This window comes from Coptis chinensis, chromosome 4 (assembly GCF_015680905.1).
Source record: "Coptis chinensis isolate HL-2020 chromosome 4, ASM1568090v1, whole genome shotgun sequence".
In the NCBI taxonomy this organism is placed as follows: Eukaryota; Viridiplantae; Streptophyta; class Magnoliopsida; order Ranunculales; family Ranunculaceae; genus Coptis; species Coptis chinensis.
The window spans coordinates 13974286-13991986 of NC_141459.1; the positions used below are offsets into that span (position 1 = coordinate 13974286).

General features: G+C 37.8%; 1 protein-coding gene across 6 annotated transcripts; it reads right to left on the minus strand.

The window, feature by feature from the left end:
• Positions 1–265: 265 nt before the first annotated feature.
• ATJ1 (DNAJ heat shock family protein) lies at positions 266–17371 on the minus strand. 6 transcript variants are annotated; one of them, XM_086607001.1, is made up of 21 exons: positions 17029–17371; positions 16846–16918; positions 16668–16760; positions 16459–16541; positions 16182–16265; positions 15855–15893; positions 15595–15735; positions 15453–15494; positions 15286–15373; positions 14875–14939; positions 14729–14791; positions 14578–14650; positions 12824–12915; positions 11129–11200; positions 9538–9594; positions 8532–8580; positions 7735–7807; positions 7447–7563; positions 1205–1359; positions 650–957; positions 266–540 (listed from the first exon to the last, which is right to left on the minus strand). In XM_086607001.1, the coding sequence occupies exons 1-19, from the start codon at positions 17083–17085 to the stop codon at positions 1275–1277; spliced, it is 1446 nt and encodes a 481-aa protein (XP_086463127.1). In that variant the 5' UTR covers positions 17086–17371; the 3' UTR covers positions 266–540; positions 650–957; positions 1205–1274. The 6 variants fall into 6 exon arrangements, with proteins under 6 accessions (XP_086463127.1, XP_086463125.1, XP_086463126.1 ...); XM_086606999.1 differs by having other exon boundaries at positions 1285–1359; positions 17029–17312; XM_086607000.1 differs by having other exon boundaries at positions 16846–16921; positions 17029–17308.
• Between the last annotated feature and the right edge of the window lie 330 nt (positions 17372–17701).

The window sequence follows — 17701 nt, forward strand, 5'->3', positions numbered from 1 at the left end:
GTGCCAGAGCAAAATAATTCCAAAGAAAACCACCAAAAAGGCCAAAATGAAAAGACGACGCTGGCTTAGAGGTAAAATGTTATTGGCAGATTGTCGCCCCAATCCCAGACCGTGCAATCAAATAAATGCTTGTGCAGATTTGTAATATGAATTGTACTTGGTTTCGCACTACAATTACCTCAAAGTTCTGGACTCTGACACAAGCAAAACGACATAATAATGTAACCTCCCTTTCTGACAACCACAATAAAACCACAATTTCAAATTCCAGACAATGATAACAGATCAATATATATTTCATCTAGGACTTCTTAGAGGAGTTAAGCTCTGAATTGAATTCAAATATCTTATTTGATCTGGATTCAGTAGATCTCATACACCTTTTAATTCTGATAGCGCTATAATGTCTAGACTGAAGTGAAGTTAACAAACATTTCAGACATAGACTACACCAAAACTTTTTAGGAAAATGTCCGTTGTGCGGACTTTGAACAAATGTCCGGGTTGGAAGACTCCAGGTTGTGCTAGTTCTGAAACACTCTGCAGCATTCAGAAAAGTCGTAAATGACAGTGGAGAAGGGTGCATAGATGCTCCTAACTTTCAAAGTAACACCAAACATAAGAACAACACTAATAACCTTCCACGCACCTGATTTGCGATATAAGTTATAGAGATACGACTCAGTACGTTCTCTTATTAAGACAAGTCACAGAAATTAAGTCCTTGCACAAACTTCTACCAGTAAGCTTTACACGAGGGACACTAAAGAACTCATTAAGCTCAGTGCAGCGTGTATAATAAAAATCTCCATCACAAACTCAGTGCTTCTGTATACAGCTCAGTGCCTCTGTATACTTCAAATCTCCATCACAAACTTAAAGCTCAGTGCAGCGTGTATCATAAAAATCTCAATCGGACGATCTTGGTGTGATCATTTCTGCAATCCAAGATCATAACTGCAAGCACCACAGCACCAAAAATCTTAGGCTATATAGGGTTAAATTACACATAAAAAACAATATTGTAAAATGAAACTTAACATGGAAGCAGAACTGACTATGTAAAGAATTTTATTGATATTTGTAAAGAACAAGTTCTATACAACAATTATGGTGAAAATGACATTGGTGGAAAAGCTGAAGGAGTGATAACAACCAAACAATGTAAGGACAAAAAAATGCATGCACCATCTGTGAAAATTACCTCATCATGAGAACAAAGGCCGATGGGCCTCTCGGGCAACAGATGCTTAACAAAATAATACAGCACATGCTCACATGTACCTTGCCAGAACCAGGAGGATCAATAAGAAGAAACTGAATTTAGCTGTACGCGATGCTTCAACCAGTATCTGCCACCTGTAAGTTCAACCAGTAGATAGCTGCTGATAAAGCCTGTTATCCATTTCCAAAATTACCATTACAATTGGAAAGGTAACACAATGACTACTGATAGCGAAAAAAATTATTTTGAGACCTAAGCAAATCATGCATTTCCAATTTTATGGTTTATAGTTCTATTAAGGCCTCAAGCAGGCACCACGATTGCACAGAAGTATCCAGCAACCTACTGGTCAACCCTTTGGAGTTGAGCTGGGCCCAAGGTCTTGGATTGCGGAATAAGTGGATTCAAGGCTATACGAACTACCCACCAAAAAAAAATGATTCTGTTGCCAGATTGGGACTTGATATTTGTTTGTGTGTGTGGTGTGGTGGGGGAGGGAATGGGCATCAACTTGAGCTCTTAGTATTTGAACATATGTAGATGTGTTATACCAATGCCCCCAAGTGAAGAGGCTTGAAGTCTGTAATGTAAAGGTCAGAATATAAGTGAAATGCGCTCATAGAGATACTTCTTTTACACATGCCCTCACAAGCGTCAAATGCAAGGCGGGTGTTCGTAAAATATGAGTGACTTCCAAGTATAGTTTATTGAACCTTACAGAGAGATATAGTAAACATCCGAGGCATACAGTCTTAAAACACTTCAAGAGGTTCTCCATTGTACTGTAGACATTTACTATGCCCCATTATAGTTCAATATCATCAACAATCCTCATGTCATTTTTAGGCAGGCCCTAGAGTTAACTCCACCTCTACTTCATGTCAGGCTTGACAGCAGCCAAACCTAGTGCCCAACATAATGTTGCCTCACAGATCTCTCACCCTAGCCTGATATTGTCCCCAACCTTGGCCACCACTGAGCCTAATCATAATTGGACCTCATCTACGGTATGGGGTTTTAACCAGAAACACCACGACGCAATTAAGGCTGAAATCCCATTTTATTAACTGGAGTGTGGCTTCTTTGCTACCTAATCTGGGACTAATCACAGGTCGGTCCACACACCCAACAATCTCCACCTTAGACGGAAACTGGCCCAGCAGAACCATCACCTAGGAAACCACTTGTCAAGCTTGATTGCAGCCAAACCAATGGCTCAACATATGATGCCCTCACAGATTACTCACCCTAGACCAATATTGTCCCCAACCTTAGTCCACCACAGAGCCCAATCACAATTGGGGCTCATCCATGGTCTGAGGTTTTTACTAAAAGACCTTCAATGCCATCAAAGGTGAACCCACTTTATTAATTGAAGTGTAGCTGCTTTGATTCCCAATGTGGCACTAATCAAAGTTCGGCCCACACACCCAACACATCAGGTTGTGTTCGAGTGATCGTGATTGGTGTCTCCACCTCCCCTTGACCCTTAGCCTACACTCTTTTACCAACATGTCTAATTCATCATCTGAGCCACTGCTTCTGTCTTATTCCCGTAGGTGAAATCAGTTCATGGTATGCCTATCCATGCTCCACCCCATCACACACAAGTAGCAATTAGTCAACTACATCCTTTCCCTTCTTTCACCTTGACTCCTTGTTTGCACTTATGGGTGCACCAGATTCCTTGATGCATGGGCATGGAATTAATAGAATTTAGTTTAGTTAGTTTATATTTTTATTTGTTATGTTAGTAGTAGTTTCCTATTATGACTATAATTAGAATTAGGAACAAGGTTTATTATATAAAGGCATCTAGGCCTTCATTGTTAGGTTGGTTGTTTTTGGATTGTTTAATTCAAAGATTGAATTAAGGAAATTCGTTTTCCCTTTCAAACCCTAGTTTTTGGGTGTTTATCAATTTTATTCATTGGTGTTATTGATTCGAAGTTGTAGTTTTTGGGTGTTTATCAATTTTATTCATTGGTGTTATTGATTCGAAGTTGTTTCCGGCCTTCCGCCTTCGTATACATCAAATTGGTATCAGATTTTTAGGTTTTCCTGGTTTGCTCGTCATGGACACTCAACAAAGAGGACGCGGACGACCACTAGTAGTAAATACACGACTACACCGTGTAGAAGAAGAATTACAAGGTAGCAAGATGGAATTGCGAGAGATTAAGGAGATGTTGTCGAAACTCGTACCTAATTATCGACGCACCGCAATTGTTGCAGACTCGTGCCAAGGGAAGAAGACAATGCCGTTCCAATTCCGATGTCGAAGTACACGACCCTCCAGCACCTCGCCAACATAGCCACGCACCTTCTAGACCACATTCACCAACACTTTCCAGCCATACTGAACAACGTATTGCTCAATGGGTGGCTGCTGCAGACTACCACAATCGCAGCATATCAAACCCACCACCTCCAATTCGTGGAATTCGAACTCCCCACCCCAACCAAGGAGATCGAGAGAGAAATCCCAACACTTCCAGCAACAAAAATCTTGATTTTGAAAGAGCAAATAGAAGAAATCGCCACCACCAAGTTCCGAATTTGGTTCCTCAAACTCAAGTTGCCAACCAACACAATCAGAGATATCAAAGAGTTCGACAAGGCGATCAGCAAGCTTACCTCACATATCAAGTTTTTGCTCCCCTGGTAGATCGTCTTCCACAACAAGTTCGACAGGGAAGAAGACCTCTTCCTTCTATTTCTGATCGCGAAAGTGATACCCCACATTGGGCTTCTACTGACCAAGCCCAATATGCTACTAGCACTGGACCAGGTTCTAATTATGTTGCCCCTAATTTCCAACTGTGGGCTTATGCAGACCAGGCCCAAGGCCGAGAACAACATGCTTTCAGGCCCAATCCTAATGGTCACGCCCACCAGATTTTGAGACGCCACAAGGGTGCTCCCATAGCCTGTGATCGACGCGCGTCACCACCAAGTTCTCCACGAAGAAATCGACGACAGCCCCACCGCATTGCTCCTGATTTTGATCCACCTAATCCTTCAGACCTCTCATCTAGTCCATCACCACCTCGTCGCAATGGGAGAAATTCAAGGCATCGAAATTTTCAGCACACCGCAGGTAATTTTGATATTAATCGTTTATTGCGCATTTTAGAGAAGAATCAGATGGGTGATATTAAATTAGATATGCCTGAATTTGATGGAAAATTAAAGCCTGATACTTTTGGTGACTGGTTAAATAAAATTGGAAAGGTTTTTTATTATAAAAATTTAGAGGATCCTAAGTGTGTTAAATTAGTTACGACTAAATTAACAGACTATGCACTTGTTTGGTGGGATGAACTTCAATTGACTCGTGCTAAATTGGGTTACAATAAAATTACCACTTGGGATAAAATGCGCCGCGACATGAGAAAAGAGAATTTATACCTCATGATTATGAGAGGGATTTATTTATACGCCTCCAAAATTTAAAACAAAATCTTAAGAGTGTGACTGAGTATACCGAGGTGTTTCTTTTATTGGCCACCAAGGCTGATTTATCTGAGACTGTGGAACATAAGGTAGGAAGATATTTGAATGGTTGAACCAATCGATACAAAAAGATTTAGCATTTAAAGACATTTTTTATATGTCTAACGCTATCAAGTATGCTCTTAAGGCTGAAGAATTGCATAAATCTTTTGTTTCTATAACTACACCACATCCAGTTTCTATTCCCAGAAGTACTTTTGAGGCTACGTGTTTTGAGTGCGGCAAAGTTGAACATATGAAAAGTGATTGTCCACAATTAAAGAGAGTGGCATTAGTCCATGATGATCAGAGTGAGATGGGTGCTACACAGTTGCCGCATAGTATGACTCAACCTGTGGTTGTTACACCTCCTGATTCTGGTGTTCCTGCTTTGATGATTCGTTGATCCTTGGTTACATCTTCTACTAATAAACCTTCATGGCGTCGCTTTGCCATTTTTGAAACTCGTTGTATTGCATGAGGCAAACTTTTTAATGTCATTATTGATAGTGGTTCTAGTGATAATCTTGTCTCGCAAGAAACGGTTGATAAGCTCCAATTGAAGACTGAACCGCTTCCAGAACCATACAAAATACAAGGCTTGAGCAAGGGTAGTGAAATTGAGGTTACTCGTCGTTGCTTGATTCTTTTCTCCATTGGCTCCCTTTACAAAGATGACGTTTGGTGCACTGTGATTCCTATGACTACTGTTTGCCATCTATTATTGGGGCGACCATGGCAATATGACCGGGACAAAACATATGATGGCACTGCCAGTACCTATTCTTTCATTTTTCAGGGCCAACAGATTGTATTGCCTCCACTTCCTCCTACATCTACTGTTCAAGGACTGCCACAACGTTCTGTCTTTTCTTCTTCTTAAACTCAAGGACAAGTTTGCTTCTAAGCCGGGGAGTCAGATGCTTGGGCATGGAATTAATAGTATTTAGTTTAGTTAGTTTATATTTTTATTTGTTATGTTAGTAGTAGTTTCCTATTAGGACTATAATTAGAATTAGGAACAAGGTTTATTATATAAAGGCATCTAGGCCTTCATTGTTAGGTTGGTTGTTTTTGGATTGTTTAATTAAGAGATTGAATTAAGGAAATTCGTTTTCCCTTTCAAACCCTAGTTTTTGGGTGTTTATCAATTTTATTCATTGGTGTTATTGATTCGAAGTTGCTTCTGCCTTCGTATACATCATTCCTTCTCTCTGACTCCACCAGTCAGACTCTCAATAGCCCATTTGTCAGTTGGCTTCTACTTTCTACAAGGCTGGAGCCTCCTTGAAATCTCTCTTTTATCCCCTTTCAAGCATCTGGTTACAACTATGCTAAACCCTCTAACCTGCTTGCTCGCTTGACTCAGCCACCTCAGTAAACTTTGGAGTGACCAACCAAGCGTCCATTCATTGTCCAGTGTGTAGGTTGTTGTGCCTTGGGTTTCAACCAATGTTTTGAAAACCGAACCGGTAATCAAACCGATTTTTTGTTAAAATGGTTCAACCATGGTTCGACTCGGTCGGACCGATTGATGTTTATTTAGCAAATTTTTTAATAATTACAATAATAAAATGAATAAATACATGTTTTAATTCAATATTAATTGGTATTATATATCAAAATAAATTTCTTATACAAGAAATACATAGTAGTATGTTGGTTTGGAGTTTGGATTATCTTGTTTAGGTGTTAGGTTCAACTCCCCACATTATCAATTTTTAAAAAAAAAAAAAAAAAAAAAAATTATATAAGGGTGATCCGGTTTAGAACTGAACCGGTTCAACCGGTTCGCCGGTTCAACCACGGTTTAAGCTTAGACCGAGGGTCCAACCATAAACTCAAATTTTAACTGAACCGAACCGAAAATTTACAGGTTCCGGTCGGACCCCGGTTCAACCACCGGTCCGGTCCGGTTTTCTAAACACTGGTTTCAACACCTTATATTTGTACTACACGTATCTCCAGAAACTATGCAACTTACCAACATTGGGGCTTCTCCTGGTAACCATTCTATTTTCCTTTTATAACACAGATTGCTTAATTAACCTAAAAATAGTACACTTCCATATAACAGCCGATTCACCCTCTATATCAACCTCCAGTAGTGGTGGGAGAGAATGTTAAAGTTACCTCCACACACACCTTTGTAATCAAAGTAGATCCAGTTGACAGCCAGGTTCTAAGATAATAGGCAACTCAGGGATCAATTCAGACTTTTATATTATCAAACAAGACTACTGTGCTAGTCCAAAGACTGCGTTGTGACATACGAGGATAGCCTCACAAAGGACTTCGGGTTCAAGACTAACCACAAATACCTGGAAGATTGACCATTACTATTTTCGTGATAAAGTTGGTTGGTCCACCACACACCACCCCCCCCTATAAATAAATAAAACAACTTCTCACTTTCTTCCTAATCCAGATAGAAGGTAGGAAGATTTAAAAGTGAATGAATAACTTGTTCTGGCCTATTTTAGTGGCATTACCCAGTCGTCCTTACCAGGGAAAGCCTAAGGAAGAAACATGGTAGCCTTATTAGTTAAGGAAGGGTAGATATACGTATTTAGTTTTGGATGATTTGAGCGTGTTGGTGTGGCCTACTTACACTATGCAATGTGAAATACTTCTTAAATTTCATAATCAACCAGAGGAGTTTGCTCATCAATCGGTATGCATATTTAGATAACGAATAGAACTAGAAATATAACAAACAAGCTCACCAAGTTTCAGATCCACTATATCCATGATTCAATTCCTCCTTGGATTTTCCATTATTCCACTCCTCCTTGTCAAACTCCATCAACAAAGACTGCTGCCGCTCATTTAATGAAGAGGAACTGAAGTGAAAAGATGACAATTTTGTAAGTATCTCCTATTTCACTAATTTTAGCCCAAAACATAAATCTATATCACCACAAAAATAATGATACAATGATACTAACTTGTTTCACTAATTTAATCAAATGTTCAACACAGGGAGTAGAAATCGATAAATAAAAACTGCTTACCTTGGGAGGTCGATGCGGAAGCGCACGAATAGATCACCAAATCTTTCTATAAAACCACCTTGCTTTGGCAACCCTGATGCAATTACACAAGACAAATATTGGAAACAAAGGAATTTCTGCAACAATTTATTGAGTCCATATCTCCCAAGATCAATCTCATGCCAAAAAAGTGAGCTCACAACTTTATACAAGTACATCAGTTTGAAGGCTGATTCAACACCTTATAATGATCCCCAGAAGTCAGGGCTGGCCATGAGGTTTTGAGGGGCCATGGAAACCCCAAAAGCAGGGCATTTGCTTGGTCTTTTATTAGAAAGAAAATATTAATTCTGTGATTACCATTCACATTACTGTAGCAGAACAGTGAACATGTGTGGGTCTTTTCTAAAAGAGGTCCTACTTCAACTCTATTTACTGTTTTTCTTTTTGGAAAAAGTAAAAAATATGTAATGTGAAAGTAAATGTGGTCCAATAGAGTCTCGAACTCGAGACCTCATGGTACAAAACCAGATGGGCTCTCGTATATCTACATAAACTCTATTTTTTTTTTATGGAATATATATATAGTAACTTGTCTGGTGGAAGGGGCCCTAAATCTGGCTGAAAACTGGGGATCCGAGGCAGAGGAACTACTTGTCTATGCCCAGGGGCCAGGGCCAGCCCTGCCAGAAGTATGTAAGCTAGAAAAGCTAGAACTGGTTACTGGTATGAGCTGTGCCTCGTTTTATCATTTTATAAAAGTTTCTGACAAAAAGTGATGAGATAAAGAACGTCTTGATATAGAAGCTAATTCTTACCTCGGCCTCTTAGTATGAGAAGTTGTCCTGGTTGAACGCCCTTAGGTATCTGAAAGAGGCATAGAAGTAAAGTAAGTGACATCATAAATTTGGAATGGGAAACATCCAAAAGGTTTAAGGAAATATCTCAACATGGTTTTTGAGCCACAGGTCATGAAAAGACCGAATAAGTGCTGCTACTTGCAACAAAACATCTGAATTAAGAGAAATATCATTCACAAACTCAAAGTTGAAATTATGAGGCTGCTAAGAACATTCATCAGTATTTATGTTTAACTACAAATTTTAATGTAGAAATATGGAGATGAACTCCTTAGATCACCCGTTAACTACTACCCCAAAAACCAAAATTATGAATTGGCTAGATCAAAGACTTTACTTTTTCCGGACGCAATATATATGTCATGTATCTTGAACAAGTAAAAACACCACAAGTCTAGAAATTCCAAATCCAGAAGTAGAAATATCGATTCTCGACAATCCAATATTGTTGCGACAGCTTCTCCGAGAACATCAACTAATAATTAATATTGTTGTTGGACCTACAACTAAGCAGCTTGCACGAGCCATTGCACGTACACACTACACAGTCGCTAGTATATGTACATGGATGGGTTCAATGTCCACATGGTTTAGCACAAATGAAATTTCGTGGATATGAACTCTCTAACATGGAAACTCAAGTCAATTGAACATTTCTAACAATATAAAAAGAAGCGTGCAAAATCAGCAATTCTGGACCATTAGATAAGTCCAAAAGTTGAAGACAACTTTTAACTAAGCTAGATATTTTGAATGGAGCTAATTCTCTTGGAGACGATTTACATAGTCGAAGGAATGAAAGATGATATCCACAACAAACCAGCTTTTAATTCATCTTGGAAGGTGGCATGTCTAAAACTATGTGCCTGTGTGTCTGTGATCTTATACCTCTTCAACAACAAAAAAATAAAATGAGAAAAAAGTGAAAATATGAGTATCAACTTATCAGGAATAGAAATCATACTTTTACTTGCATCTTCCCGGACAAAGTTGGCACGTCCACAGTACCACCAAGAACAGCCTGTATGATTAATAAAGCAGTTTAAATAAACAGATTAGATGCTGAATTTCAGAGATGTTTTGCGCTATAAAACCAATCATAGAAGCAAAGGCCCCTATGTGGTTATCGTGGCATGAATACACGAAAATGTAATACATAATAGGAAAAATAGATCTTTAAAGATGTCTCCTCCTATTATGGACATATCAACCTGAAATTTAAAACAAGACTATTATCCGAAAGCAACTTGTTGTGGGGACATGCATTCAGAAGAAGCAGAGTCCTCTACCTGCTTAGTAGGGTCAATCAATTCTCCTTCGTTTCAAGTACATAGCATAATTGTTGTATTCGAACAGGGCTTATATGAGTTTGCTTTATAAGTTTATGGGATGTTCTGCATCTCCATGGGCCTTGGAAAGATAATTTAAAGTGGCAGAGTGCATCACTAACCCAAAATTTTCACAGAACAAGGTAATCTTTTCGCCGTACTCAATCACTATATCTATGCATAGGTACTCATCCAATAAATTATGTATTTATGAAGAAAGACTCATTTTAAAATTTAAACACTTAAACAGTAAGCACCTGTGGAAAACAATGAAGCAAGCAACAATCTAAGAAGCAATGCAATGGCCTTTGTGAACAGATTACACTGCCAGTTAACACTTTTCTCATACCCAATCAGGCTATCACCATGTTACTCCAATGAAAACATCAGATTTTAAATTTAAACTTCACAGTTGAGTAAGTAACTCCTGAAATAAACAAACGAGTGAATAACCTAAGCACCAAAACCTTTACATTTAGAATACAGGAGCCGACTTTCTAGAGGCATATCTAAACAGAAACCTTATCAGAATACTAGCTACCATATAGTCAGCTAAATTTCAAGAAAATAAATTTATCAAACTCCATTTTGTTGTTATTTTCTTCCTTTCAATCCTTAGAACGATAAGGATCCCTTTTGTTTTTATGGATAGAGAGTAATATATTGATATAAATTGGACAATTGCATAAGCACCCAGCGGGGTAGGCCATTTACACCCGTGGTCCGACTCAACAACCCACACATACAAAGCTAAAGAGACAACCAGAAAAGCAACAAAGCAGAAGTAGAAAAACAAGCAAAGGCTTACTCCACCACCAAGGACATTGATCTTCCTTTTCCTTTTTCTTTTGAAACAAGATCTTATCATCCGAGGAACTGAAACTACACTTCCTCCTTTTGTATATCCACATTAGGGTATCCCAACTTACCTTCCATGTATTTTCAGAACAAGAGGACTGTCTGATAGTGTTCACGGGCAACATCTGGACTCCTTAAGGTCAGGGTCATTTTCTTTTTTCAAATGTGAGAGGGGGATATAGTCCAACAAAACACAAACACAAACAAAGAAAGAACTCATGTATACCCAATTACACATAACCAATGAAAACATACAGGAAGTCTCATAAGAATCCACAGTGACTGACAACTCAATTGTACCACCCTATTAGATTCCTAAGAATGAAAACCTCGGATGTAGAAGATTCACTATTAAGGAATAGTTCTCACTTGTATAAAGCTAATGTGAGAATCCACATAAACGTCTGCACCTTGTCTATGGAAAACAGGATCTTTCTCGACCTGTAAAGAAAAATCAATTTTAGAGAAAATGAGAGCCAATATCAGGGTGGACAATTAAACATAATATAGCAGCGTTTCAATTTTTAAGAACCTGTGATTTCCATTTCATATCTTATAAATTCCTTACTAACTACTGTCGGTTGTGAATTTAAATGTTGTTAGTGGATTCCTTACCAACGATCTGTGAATTCCTCACAACAAGAACCTATGAATCCCTTCCTAAACGGCTAAACCTACTTCTGCAACATGCTTCTCCGTGGATCCAGTGGTTCTCACCCAATCTAGCTCCACAGTTCCATTCCCTCCACTATCCACCTAAGCATATGAACACGGTCAACTCGGCAAGTTGACTCACTGTACGTCTGCACCACTCACCATGTCCAACCCCACACATTCCAAAACACACATCAATTTATGACACCACTGTGAACGGAAATGCAATTCCTCCATAATTAGGGCAAACTGCGCAAGATTTTGAGTAGGTATTTAGATAATCAATCTATGAGAAGCCTAACAATTAAGACTTCTTGTAAGATCCACCTTCCGCGTCTACCTTCATCACGTGTCCAAAGTTAAAGCACAGTTTTTTTTAACACATCCGGTAACCATAGCTGCATGGGAATGCCAAGAAAATCAACCCAGTAATGTATTTGCTGCAACCACGATGTGTCAATTGTCTCCGAGGAAGACATCCACTTCTTATTCGATCTTTAACTCTTGGATCGTTCAATAATTGACCTACATATTACCGGGTAATTCCCAGTTTTGTCTGAGGTGGGGGGAAGCAAATCGATAGGCTTCCCGACTGATGCTGCAGAAACAATTTGACATCAAGCCCCAAGAATTTTAACAAAAACCTGACACATTGGTGACACCTTTGACAACATAGTTCAGAAGCACCTTCTACTGATAGATGTGAGTAGGGACGCTATCCAGATTGAAATATCCTTCAACAAAGAAAGGATATATTCAAAGCGCTCAACCCTATCAGCATAACCGTGTCAATGAATCACCAATGGGGATGCCTCCGAAGTTTTGAGCCTCCACCACTACCGCACAGTTACTTCGCACTTGTCGTAACCTAACAGAATTTATGGAGGATTGGAGTAGTCCAACTTTAAAACATCACCCATCCATGCATTTTTCCCCAATCTGGAAACAAATAAATGCAGGTCCTCAGTCTTCTATAAATATCCTTTGATATGAAAAGAGAGGACAACAAAACTCCAGCTCTATTTTCTTTGATTTCCACAAAAGCATTCATTCCTTTCTCATGCTTCTTCCCTACAAATTAAGTACGAATATCCTTGTTCTCAAGGGATGGCTCCACAAGCCCGTTTGCCTATTTGGCCGACAAAAGTGTTCCGGTTTCTCAATCTCGATGAGGATATTCAATTATAATATCTTATGCTTAACTTCCTAAAACATTTATATTAAATTTTACACAAACTAATCTTCAGCATTTTACAGGTGCATCATTAGGTCTTTGTTGAACATGTCTACACGTTCTAAGTCTACTTTCTCTTCTTTCCTCAGAATAGTCAGAATGAGACATACATTTAGCAGTGAAAATTTCAAATATGAGTAAACTGTGAAGAATAGATAAACAAATATATATTACACCTTCAATTTAATGTACAAGTTCCCAGAATGAGCTCCTCGGCCCCCACTGTTGCCGGCTTTTGCTACACGAATAGTATCTCCAGATTCAACACCTGAACACACAAAATAAAGCATATTTATAAAATAACAGATGATCCTGTCCCGCTGTTCAAGCCTCGGCAGTTGGGCGCCAAACTCTTGGGATCAATTCCCACCATCACTTAGGGAGAAGGGTAGAGGCTAAAAAAGTACATCAAACAAAAAGTATTAAGATGAATATAAAATCATTCTTTTGTCATTAACGATTCAAATGATTCTTAGGTTCCATCTCACGAAACCTCTCTCTTACATGATCAAAGTAGGTTTTCCACATTACAGACCCTATACCAAGCACATCATATGCCTAAAAAATCAAAGTTAACGAATGTATATAAACATCAAGATGTTTCTTAAACAATACTTGGACATCGCATACAACACTTTCCAGCCTTTTCATTTCCAAACACGAAATTAAACATGCTACTCAAACTTCTCAATTGAACAAACTTCAAACTAAATTTAATCTGTAGGTAATGTTTTCTTGGAAGTACTAATCACTGAAAAGACTTCCAAGGAATACACCCCAGACAACCTTGCACATTATAGGGATGTACAATCTTGACCCAACCTCTTAAATGCTTAGTAACATCTCTTTTTAAAAATTTCTTAGATATACGTTTGGTCTATTCTGAGCCAACCACTTGAATATTTGCAAGAACATCACAAAGCAATGTTCTTCTGAGGTCATACTCATAATGGAGAAATATATGACAAAAACTTTAATAAAAATTAACTTTTTCAGTCAAAGAAGCAGAGACTTTTTCATCCTTACCAACAGCTTAGAACACACTCTCCAGATACAAGTACAATACTGGCACATCTCATAATGTTATTCTTTTAATTGTGAGTGCCATTGAACATGTAGCAGATGCAAAAAAATTCCAAACAATCATAATTCGCAACATTAAAAACTGAATTATGCAGACACTAAAGTGTCCCATTACCACACACACAAATCAAGTCTTGCATACACTTCGACATCTAAAAGAACCAAAAGCACTTCAGCAGACCACTTTCCACAGCATTACAATGAGAGAGCATGTAGACAGCTTGTAAAGATCAAAGATAAACCATGATTTCCTTTCCCACCTTTTCATTTCACCCTAGAACTTTTCAAACATTCAGTGTGCATGAATTCAAGATTACAATAGCAATAATGTATGCATACAAAGAGAATTATTCAGTCAACAACCAAACCGATTCTATATTGTGTTCATGATTTAGAGGAAACTTTATCAGACTATTGAAAGCTGTTCTTTTTTATTTTCTTGGATTGGTAAAAGTTATATTTCATTCCCATATTCATTGTACAATCACAAGGATGCACCTAATAATCAGCCAGGTGCTGAGAATTGGTCTCGTCTCCTGAGACCCGACAAAAAGAAACTGACAACCCGACTATTGACAGCTTTTCTAAACATTTTTCTTTTCACAATAAACAACAATCTTGGGTTTTGAACCCTCCTAAGGTCGTCACGATTGACCAAGATACATGTTGTCAGAAACAGAAGAAATTAGGGATTCCTATACATGGTTGGCTTAATCTGCATGAGTTATCTCAGTTCTTCAACCGACTGGAAAAATAAAAGCAAAATATCAAACCATAGTAACGTTGAAGTTAGGATAATTTGATAATTTCATTTCACTATGTGCTTTTCAAGAGGAAAGGAACTAACCTGCTGGGAGATTGACAGTGACCTCCTTGATGCCATTAACCACTCCGAAACCTTTACACTCTTTACAAGTTCCCTACAAGTGACAAGATCACTAAGATATATAGAGAAAGAAATGGGTAGCTTAGAGATATTTACTTCTTCTGCAGCAAACCTTTATAATACGACCAGACCCTTTACAAGTTGTGCAAGTTGCTGTGAATGGAGGAACTGTGACCTGAAAATAAATTTAGAAGACATTTAAAGAGACCAGACATTAACGAAATACACATTTTCTTTGAGTAATTTCTGAATACTAACTTTTCCAACACCATTGCAAGTTGGGCACACTTTTGGTTTCGTACCAATTGGATAACCAATTCCATCTACAAAACAAAAGAAAGAAGACATAAGATCTTAACCATAGTATAAGTTTTCCAAAAAATACTAGTGCCTCTTTTAATACATCCAAATTCTATTTTGTTTGCTAGAGTTTTGTTTAATAAATAGTATTTTTCACATCAATTTGAAGCTTACGTAATTTTAAACTTAAAAACTGCGTGTTTTGAACACATCCCAAGAAGTTAGACCAGATACAAATTGCTAAGTGAATGGCACTGATAGAATCAAGTAAATATTACCAAATACAGTTTTGAAGAAACTGGGTGTTCAAAATGAATCTATGATTTCAATTGAAGTAAACAAGTGTATAATATAACAGCAATAACTCACTGCAGGAATCGCAAGGAACATTTGCATCAAAGCTCAAGTGCCGTGCGCAACCTTGTGCAGCTTCAGAGAAAGAGAGCGTCAGATCCACCTAAAATGTCAAAATCTTAGCTTTGATAGACGAAACTAACTTAAAGTCCTACCGAGACCTCGTTAAAAAACAAGTTAACCTGAACATCAACTGCAAATTCTTCAGTGTCATTTTCAAAAACCTGAAGAAACATCAACCTCGCCACAATTAGATTTTACAACTGAAAATCCAGATTATAAAGAAAATCACTTGAGGAATGTGAAGTGATAAATGGGATATACCTCAGAGAATATTTTGTGGAATGCATCAGAAAAATGCACTCGATAAGCATCACTATTTACATCTGCTTCTGTCTTAGCATATTTAAAGTTGTCTGCTTCTCTCGTAGCATATTCTCTTTGTGTGGGACCCCTACTACGCTCCTGCAGTAAATATGTTAAAATAAAGGATTTTTGTTACTATGGATCACAGTACGAAATTGAGTGGTACAAAACGATGCCTACTATATAAGAAGTAACATATATTTTGTTATGAAGCCTACCTTGTCATATTGTGCTCTCTTTTCCGGATCGCGCAAAATCTGGAAATTACCTTGGGCAACAAAGGAAAAATCAAACTATAAACCTTACAGAACCGAAAGTAAAAGTTATGCAGTTAAAGGCAATGGGCGCAAGCTTAAGCGCTTCTAAGCAAGAGGCACAAGTGGTAAGTCTAGAGCATAGAAATGGGCCTAGGTGTGCCTATGACTCCTAGAGTAAATGTTTTCAGAAATAAAAACAATGAAAATTATATAATTAAATAACTCAGGAAACAGATAAATATACACTAAAGACCAGATAAAGTGTATATAGTCACCACAAGAACAAACCTCATAGGCATCTCTAATCTCTTGAAATTTCCTCTTCGCTACAGGATTGCTTTTATTTGTATCTGGATGGTATTTCTTGGCAAGCTGCATATTTTTTCAAAAGAAAGGAACCATTAATAATTACAAAATACCAATGAGGTAGATAAAATACATGAAAACAGCTTCTAAAAATTGGAGCTCGCAGCCAAACACATTCAAGCACACAAGGCAATAAAACCTAACAACATGAAAACATAGCCGTGCCCTAAAACACATATGATTCCTTACAATGACCTACCGCAAGAAAAGCCTTTTTTATTTCAACTTGACTAGCACTCTTAGAAACACCAAGAACTTCGTACACATCTTGCTCCCTCGAACCTATTTTAAATAAAAAACCAAAATTAAATAAATAAGTAAAACATCTACATATCTACTACAAAACTTTATTCTTAATAATAACATATACTAATTTGCAGTATATAAAAAACATAGTTGAGAAAGTACCTGTAGAGTTAAAAAACCGCTTTGTCAAGTATAGTGTCGCGGATGATATTTCATATGGTACTCTACTATAACTCGGGTAGCAACTATACATATCTGGAAAAAAAATATATTATATATATACACTTACAATAACAAAATAATGTACATAAAAATTGGTTTCATAAGAGAAAGAATTTACTCTGTGGTAAAAATGACAGTTGTCGCGGTCCATGGTTATAGAGAAACTCATAAGTTGCTAAAGAAGCTGGTAACTGCTGCACACAATAAAAAAAATAGAAAAAACAAAATGCATTGGTTTTAGTTTTTGAGTAATAGTATTTGATGAATTAAATGAATTAGAATAAGGGGATTGGATTCTTACACGTCGAGTTTGTAATAGTGATTTTGAAGCAAACCCTAACCAACCAAATCTACTCATTTGTTTTCAGAATTTATATAGACAAGAGATTTTGTTTGGGGAAATCTATTACTATTAGGTTGGGTGAAAAAATATTAACGGTGTTGTGATGGAAGAAAATGATTAAAAAGGTTTGAGAAATTGGCGGGGAAGGTATCAATGCAAGAAGTGTTTTAAGGAACCATCTGGCTACTTCAGTACACTTCACACTTTGAACGAGGTCTCAGACTCTCAGTACTTCAGTAGTCATTTAGGGAGACGGCCGTGGTCAGGGTTCATTCCATTCGGTTGGTAGGCCGGCCAGCCCAACTCTTTGAGTCTTTGACATTTTTTTTTATAGACCCCAAGCCCAAGCCCAAGCCCAAACCCAAGCCCAAGCCCAAGCCCAAAATATAATGCTTCTATTTAAATAAAAAGTAAGCGCAATTATAACAAATTAAGTAATTAACCATCCATCCTCTTGTACCCCGGACTTTACTATCCACTATTCCACTCCACAGACAAGGCCCTCACATGTTTGTGGGCTGAGGCTAGTCGATCCGGGCCTCAAACTTTTGAGAGGAGGGTAAGGGCTACGACTTTAAAACTCAGGCCCTTTCTAATCCTTCAATATTTATCACATATATTTTTTGATTAT